Source organism: Phycodurus eques, chromosome 14, assembly GCF_024500275.1.
Source record: "Phycodurus eques isolate BA_2022a chromosome 14, UOR_Pequ_1.1, whole genome shotgun sequence".
NCBI lineage: Eukaryota > Metazoa > Chordata > Actinopteri > Syngnathiformes > Syngnathidae > Phycodurus > Phycodurus eques.
In genome coordinates, this window is record NC_084538.1 from 6,951,115 (window position 1) to 6,959,841 (window position 8,727).

The window sequence follows — 8,727 nt, forward strand, 5'->3', positions numbered from 1 at the left end:
GCGTCAAAATGTTAACATGGACCTACAAAAACTAAACTGTAATATGCATGCCAGGCCGATAGTTGGCATTGTTACTTGCCCTATATACATGCACACCAAAGTTTTCAATAGCCATTGCCCAAGTGCGCTTCAGCTTGAGGTCACAAACTGATGGCCAAACATTCTCCTTCAGGATTTTCTGGTCAAGAGCAGAATTCAGCATTCCACCAATTACAGTAAGTCATCCAGGTCCTGAAGCAGAAAAGCAGGCCCGGACCATCACATGACCACCACTATGTTTGACTGTTGGTATAATGTTACATTTACGCCAGATGTAGTGAGACACATACCTTCCAAAAAGTTAAACTTTTTTCTTGTCAGTGTAGATCTTTTCCTGGGTTCTTTTGTGAGCTCCTGGATAAGTGGTCGCAGTGTTCTTGGGGTAATCTTTGTTGGCCAGCCACTCCTGGGAAGGTTCACCACTGTTCAATTTTTTTTTCCATTTGGGGATAATGGCTCTCACCTTTGCTTGTTGGACTCCCAAAGCTTTCAAAATAGCTTTGTAATGCTTTCCATACTGATAGATGTCAATTACCTTATTTTTCATCTGTTCTTAAATGTCTTTGGGTTGTGGCATTTTGTTGCAGCGCTTTGAGATCTTGTGGCCGACTTCGTTTTGTCAAACAGGTTCTATTTAAGTGATTTCTTGATTGAACATATCTGGAGGTAATCAGGCTTGGATGTGATCAGTGAAAATGAAACTCAGCTTTCCAAAAAATATGATTAGCCACAATTAATTTATGATTTAACAAGAAGCTTTGAATAGTTTTTTCCCCCCAAATAAATTAAATCACCATTTAAAATCTGCATTTTATGTTTACTTGGGTTATCTTTGTCTGGTATTTACATTTGTTTGATTATCTTGAAAAAGGGGGGAAACTATGCAATGTCCAGTCATTTTCCACTTTCTTAATATTCTCCAGTAACTCACTAGCTCTCACCCCAGTCAGTTCTCACAATTATTTCAAGGATCTTACTTGCTTTTGAGCCAGCAAAGAAAAGATTTAAGCTATAATGTTTGGCAGCACTTCCTTGTGGCCTGATGTATGGATGCTGAAAACAAAGACATCGTTATGGCAAGGACTCAGGTGGAGGCTCAGGCTGCCTAAATTATTGCAGCAGTATTTGTTTGAAATAAGTCTGTACTGTATGCAAATAGAGCATTATCCTATCGTGATTTTATTGATAATTCGTCAAGGTGCATATTGTGTTTTGGCCGTGTTTGAGGTTTGAACTTTTCCCTCACTGAGTTTGGCAAATCATATAAACTTTGGCATGTCCATCAAACAATGATTACTGGTTTCTCCTAGGGGTGTGGCAAGATATTATTATTGTGATACTGTATCATGTTCTTTTACGATACAGTATTGATGCACAAGTGTCAAATATCTGTCTAATTGCTTTATAGCTATTTTGACCTTTTAATAAGATGTGAATCTTTGTGTTCTCCTCCCTGAGTGTCTAAACAACCAAGGAAAACAATGTTTTATTATGTACTGCTTAAGTCACCTTGAACATTATGTATAAATCATTAAATGTCCAATATAAAGTGATTACAGCAATTAAATCAAAGTATTTTTGCCGTTTATGCTTTTAACACTTATAGCGGGTTGTTTCTGCTTGCTCCTGAAAAAACAAAACATTCGGTTATCATATTTCATAACTTATCGTATGCTTAGTGTGGAATTTTTTTCAGTTACATACTGTAAATTTATTATGTATCGTATGTTGATTATTGCTGCATCGCAATATTATTAGTATTCTAATATTGTGATGTAACATTGCAAGTTACGCAGCGAGTCCCATCCCAACTTTCTACGTCAACCTCAGACTTCTTCATATAAAAAAATAATAATAATAAATACAAACTTTTACTGTTTTATCCTGTATTTACTAGGGGTATAATGGGTTATGTATTATTTTTTTTAGATTTTTCGATATGTACATTCGGTTGAGTTCCCACATTGAATTATTAGGTAAGGGACAGGAAGGGCTCTTCAATTCAAACCAAGGCAATAATAATTGTCATGTCTTTTTAAATATAATTAAACCTGTACACAAAAGATAGTTTGTTTTCCATTTTGTTCCTTTACTATACCAAATGTGAACCACATCGTGACCTTAAAATCAAGGTAACCAACGCTGATTTTTTTTTTGCATACAGTAAAAGGCCTATTTACCAGTCAGCAGTGTGTGGAGAGGTTATGCTTTCAATGCTTTTGTGTTCAAGCACATTTTTCTCATTTCCTTTTCGAGAGTTTTTGTTCTAGCGTACCTCACTCTCATTAAGCTGCCATTGTAGGCTGCTTAAGCGCCTGCTTTACATATGACCAGCTCATTAACACCAACCTGGAGCAAGGCTGGCAGGACAAATCCACACCCTGGCCTGTCAAGTGCCACCCCCCCCATTTGTTGGACTTGTTATGCACAGTGGTCAGGTGTTTATGGGAAGATGTGATATACTCTATATAATAGGCACATGCCAGGTTAAAGCCACTCCCTCTCTGTTTAATAAACCACAATTAGCCTACAAATTCATACCAAAGCACCATTTGCTGTGCTGCACTGTATGCTTCATTCAACAGCTTATCACAAGAGGTTAGAAGAGAAACTTCCCAGCACTCAATTATGCTTTAAAAAAAGTTATGCTGAAAAAAGTTTCACCCGTGGGCAAAAAACCCTGGAGTGACACAAACCCCCAACCTCCATCATTCCCCTTTATTCTAAAATTTTGATCCCGGGCGTCTGATGATCCTTAAAAATAAAAGAAAAGAAGGCAATTAAGGCGTTATCCTAAGCAATGACAAGTAATCCTTAAAACCAATCATTTGGTTATGTGTCGGGATATCAAAAATAATGTGTCCCTATTATGATCTACGTTTGAGCCCATATCACCCACTCCTAATGGTCGTATTGATTTAATGAGAGGTCTTACATATGATCCAAGAGGTGTTAACAACAAAAAAAAGGGCTCATTCTTACTTCATTATTGCACTATTTTAGTTTCTGTTCTGGTTGTACAGTACGTATGTACTGACGTATTAAGGCAAATTCCTTGTTTGCGTCTCATACATTCTTGGCACTAAACACCATTCCCCAAATATTTCACCACAAGACACAACTTCCTCTGCAGGACCTAGACTTAAAAATATACAGTATGCGAGGGATTACTCTGACAGTGACATACATATAAAGGTTCGTAAAGTATTACTAAAGAAATCATGAGACAAAAGGCCCCTCCACCTGCCTAAAAAACAAAAAAGCAAGGCTTGACACTCACATTCACTGCCATTGACGGCTTTAGAAGTCCAATATCCATGTTAACTGGGAAGGCTGGCAGTGAATGAGTTAAAATACCTTTCAACATTCCATTATTAATCAATGACCAAATAAAAGCTGACCCTTTTTGGATCCTGACACTAAGGTTTGGAAATGTACAAAATCCTGCCAAATTCTTGTGAGACCAGTCACTTTCAATATAAGTGCTGTGTATTTTTTGTAGTACTTTGTCTGTGATTCCACACTTTGAGTTACTGAGTGCATACTTCCAACTCGGCCGTGGCCCCCTGACCACTCCGTTCCCCCCTCAGTGTTGTTGTTTCAATCCCCAGAGTCTGCTTCTTACCTAAGCGTCCTAGTAGGATTCATTCTGAGCACTATTCAAAGTCTATTTATTTTTCTTCAGCGTATGGGAACGCCTTGGTGACACGGCTCCCCTGGTGTTGATAATTTTGCGTTTCAATTTGTGCTCGCCCTCCCCTTGACAGGCGCGGGTTGTGACGTATCGTCCTCCGCCGTCTTATCTGTTGATGTACAGTTTTGACCTTTCAATTCGTTCTACGCAGCCCCCTTTCTTCGATGTTGCGTAGCCCTCCCCGTCTCCCCCCTCACACCATCGGCCTTACGCACAACCCAGCAGCTGAATAAAAAGAGTATAACCCTTGTTCAAAAGTCATCTAATGTAAATGTTTACATTTTGTTTCCATAACATTTCCATATTAAGACTCAGCAGACGTGTTGCCGTCCACCATGGAAACGGTGAGACTCTAGGGTAAGGGGGGCTACTTGGTCTGCAGTGTTGAGAGGCTGAGGTATGTGTGTGACATTGCGGTGAACTTGCAGCGTGCATCTGTGGGCTTTCTCCGGGCCTGTTCACCCGTAGATACAGCAACGTAAATCACACACAGTAAAAGTTAGAATGCAGGGATGGGGTGCAGGACAGGAGCGTGTACTGCTGTTTGGGCCTCTCCGGGGAGATGGAGATTGGGGGTGTTGTGCTTTTACCCGGACATATTTTTGATGCGTCTGTAAGTAGAATAGTGCCTCAAGGCCTTGTCAATATGGCACCAGACACCGATATACAAGCCGTCACATGTGCTGGAACAGTAGGGGTGTTTTTAATATATGCTATTAAAATATGCTGTTGAAGTTGTAAGGTCAACACTTAGGTGTCTTTTAAGTGCTTATAAATCATAATCATACAAAAGATTCCCATAGTCGATATTAAAACCACACCGTAGGGAGGGGATTTGGAGGCTGTATGTCAATGTGAATTTAGCCCCGGATGAAGTTTTTATGCACTTTACCTCTGAGCTGAACTTCTGCAGCGCCATGTGGCCCTTTTTGCCCGCTTCCTGTCCAGGTCCTCGGGGGGCCCGCAATGGTGTTAACTGTCGACAATGTCTGGGATGGCTGCACTGTCAGCGCCCCAAATCCTGCTTTTTGCGTGGAGACGGCGAAGGAAGGTGCTCTCGGTTCAGAGTTCAACTGTGACGTCTTCATGCGTGGCAGCCGGCGTTTAAAGAAAACGTATGATCTCCATGAGGCAGAGAGAGGCCACCAGGGACTCTTTGGGGTGCAATAAAGAGTTTGAAAGATGATTTAGTGTCTTTTTTAGGGTGAGCCCTAGACATTGCCAGTGAAGAGCTTCTCCCGTTTGACTGCTTCTGCACCTTTTCCGACCCTGAGGAGTAGCGAGCCCTAGAATTGCAGCAAAGCTGTGAGCGCAACAGCACAATATCAAAGATAGAATCCGTTCATGTTTAAATAGTCTGAATCTGATTTCTCAGCTGCTTGGAAACTCATTACTTGCGCCTCTTGGGGCCGGCAATGCTAACCAAGGATTTTTTTTTTTTTTGGGGGGGGGGATGCGCTTTCAAAGCAAATGTGAATGAAACAGCTGGATTCTGTTGGACTGGCTAACATTAACCGCCACATGAGATGTTAAGTCTGAGGCTTTGCGCTGAACTCTGTATGCTCTGCAATATACCAAAGGCTTCTGATGACAGATTCCGCAAGCCTTGTTGGTGCTTTGTTATTCTGCATATTATTGTTATTTCCCTGCCATTGTAATGTGATGAAGTGTGTATCACCCTGTTAGCGAGATCTTTATCTTGCTGGACAGCAGGATTTTTGTTTTGAGTTTTCTGGACGGTGATCAGAGACTCTGTGACCTTATTTCTTACAGATCAGACTCGCTGGTCTTGCATCTTTCTATCTGTTAGGATTTAATTATGCTTTTTATCATACTTTCTCTATCATGCTGTCATGACATAGCTTTTATGACTCATTGCTATTAAGACTAAATTTTTCCTTATTTTTCTTTGGTACCTCAGATTTGGACCTGGACTTGTCATCTACTGGTACGGTTTCATAGGTGAGCTGGACTGCCAGAGAAACCGAGGTATCCTTCTCAAGGACTGCTTCCCTACAGATATCGTTGCCCTCGGACAAACTGCCCAACAGGACTGACGAGCAATTGGCGGACAAAGAGCAAGGAAATACATTTGGGTGGTGATGTTGGAAGGAATGAGAGTAGAGGATGACGGGGCAGGAAGAGTAGGAACAGCAACACCGGGCTAGACTCTGAAATCCGGAAGTAATTTAGCTTTCCTGCATGGAGACGAAAATTCTGCTGCCCTGAACTCCAGCTGACCCTCACTCTCCGGCTGCCCCTACCTTCCTGGCTCTTGGCTTTTGCTACAACATACAAATAACCAAAAATGCCATCTTGAAGAGGTTCCCGGTTTCTGGTTAACTCCTGGCCCCCGGTTGGCCTCACTCAAAGGACGGCATGGTGTGATGGAGGACCAGAGCTTGGACACAAGGCCCTTCCTTATCACACCCAGAGTCCTGGCCTTTGTCACTCCTTCCTCTTCCGTTCCGTACGCAGATAAGAGAGGTGCGGTTCTCGGGGGGCTGGTTGGACGCCTGGCTCTTACCTGCGTCACTCAGTGCCCTCTCAGTCACTCTCCAAGCGGGAGAACAGAATGGGGGCTGATTAAGGCTAGGGCCTCACCGTGACCCTTTTTCCTCCCTGCTCTATGTTATCAATTTCCTTTCAAGATTTCTATTAATTCTTCTAATGGACTTTTTCTACTTACGATTCATTAACTGGACATGTTTTGGTCTTCCACATCTGTGTTGCAGTGCATCTTAGATTTTAGAAGTTTATTCAAATGTCATTAATTTCGCAATTCCTTGCTGGTTTTGTGCGACTAGCATTCCAAAACTGAAAGACTTTAAATGATCCAAAGAAAAGTACTGGAAAACATCCTTGTATTTCACCCAATGAATGTTTGTCTTTTTATGCTTTACAGGGAACCCAAATTATAACCAAATGTCTTTTAAAAATGGGAACTAGTTCAGAAGATTATTTTAAGGGAAACTGTTGGCTGACCTTCAGCATGCCAGATATCCTGAAATTGCCCAACGAAGGTAAAAAAAAAAAAAATGTCCCTGCACATTATTTGCTGAGGTCGTTTTACGTCATCATTTTAAACCCATGTTAATTGCATTGTAAAATGTTCTTTATCAATAGATACCATGATTGAGGTGTTTGAACACCAATACAGCTGTGTGAGTGTTCACGGATACACAGGAACACCTCGAGTTAAAGGGAAGATGTGAGGCTGTTTGGCAGCACATCTTTACGACCCCAAATTATTTTATAAGCAGATACTAATGGCAGAAACACAAGTGGTGCCCTGTAAAAACTGAAAAAGATGACCATAAAGTTGACTGATGCCTTTAGACTCAGATATGTGTTGCCTATAGAGCGGTCGGTGTCTTCAGACGTTTTCTGAAATGACCTTAAAGCATGATTGTTTGTCAATGCTGCCTTACAATTGACCCTTTTTTCAATCGTCAACTCACTTCATGCTAACATTGACAAACAAGTGTCGCAAGCACAAAGTGAACTTGTACAGGAATTAGTTAGCTCACCTTGTATGTGTATGATTTTTTTGTTCCCCACACTAAAACATAAAATTAAAGCATCGAATATAATAACCCATAAAATTGGGAAATTCTCGTTTTACAAAAGCGGCACACGAATGATAAATACGAAGAAAAATAAAATATGTACAGTGTTGCCCTGCGATTGATTAACTGTCGACCGTTTACACTGCCTCCCACCCAAAGTCAGCTGGGATAGGCTCCAGCTCACCCGTGGCCCTAATGAGGATAAGCACTATAGAAAATGAATGGATGGATGGATGGATTGATGTACAGTTCATGCACACACAAAAACTGGCATATGAACAAGGGTGTGTAGACTTTGTATAGCCACTGTAAGCAAATGTCTCATACTTGACAGAAACTTGAAATACTGTATGTCTTTCGACGTGGTCCGGGTGTTAAAATGATTCTGTTCTTTAGACTTGTACAGTAAGTACAAGTCTAAAGTCCCTAATTTATATCACTTCCAAAACGGAAGCCGGTTCCACCGCGGAGAATAAAAATAAGCGTTTCTATATTTGTTTTGTGCAGTCACGCAGTCCAAAAAGACACGGCATGTGTGCTTGAATGCTGGCGAGGTGTTGCTTGATTTGTTACCCTTAAACCTCTAACCCTGAGCCGGCTCCCATCCAGGCCTTGATCCCTCCACCAGGAGGCCACCGGGTCACTGTTGGGTCACCAGGCGGCCATGGCTTCCCCCCACCCTCGCCCCCTCTCACACCTCCTCTTCAACAAAACAACTGTCCCCATGTGTCCAGTTAAACCCAACCCTATTGCCTGCCTATGGAATGCTTAGGCATCACTTTATTGCTCCTGTTGGACACAAAAACAGGGCCATTTTACTTGTCGGGGGAAAATTCTCAGCTGAATAAGAGCAGAAAGAAAAAAAAAAAAACAGCAGAATCAGTTCCTCTCAAGTTTTGAGCCTTCCTGCCATTGTTTTCCAAGATGGCTGTGGCACAAAAGAGGAGTCAGGGTCAGCTCCTATAAATTAGCTTTGTGCACACAATGCCAGCTAAATAGCGCCTCTCTAAAGCCTACTTCAAAGTCACGGCAGCTGGACAGATTCCGTCACATGACAACAAATAGAAAAAAAGTAATCACAAACTAATCATGTTTAATAACAACAATGGGACATTGTTGACATCCACTTTAGACTTTAAAATATTTTTCTTTAAAGTAATGCCAATTGAATAGCAATGTATTCATTTGGAATGAGACTGTTTATCACCAGAATTTTGTCACTTTGCTTCTTTTGTGTTTGATTAAAGTTATATTCGAACAGCTTTACTATTGTATGTGACATCCATCGATCTTCCTAACTAGCAGCTAGCTAGCTATCTGGGTCATTCCAGAATATTTTTCTATTCTCTCTGAAATTTCAAAGAACCCATGCACAAAATACTAAAACATGCACTTGTCAAAATTATAGTTTTACTGAGGAAAATG

General features: G+C 41.2%; 1 protein-coding gene across 3 annotated transcripts in view; it reads left to right on the top strand.

Annotated features, from left to right (window-relative positions):
* Positions 1-8,506, top strand: part of cdin1 (CDAN1 interacting nuclease 1) — a 76,579-nt gene extending 68,073 nt beyond the window's left edge. For all 3 annotated transcript variants that reach the window (XM_061696343.1, XM_061696344.1, XM_061696345.1), the window contains one exon: positions 5,655-8,506. In XM_061696343.1, the coding sequence (XP_061552327.1) occupies positions 5,655-5,790 (136 nt within the window). In that variant the 3' untranslated portion in view covers positions 5,791-8,506. The remainder of the gene's footprint in view (positions 1-5,654) is intronic.
* The last annotated feature ends 221 nt before the right edge of the window (positions 8,507-8,727 follow it).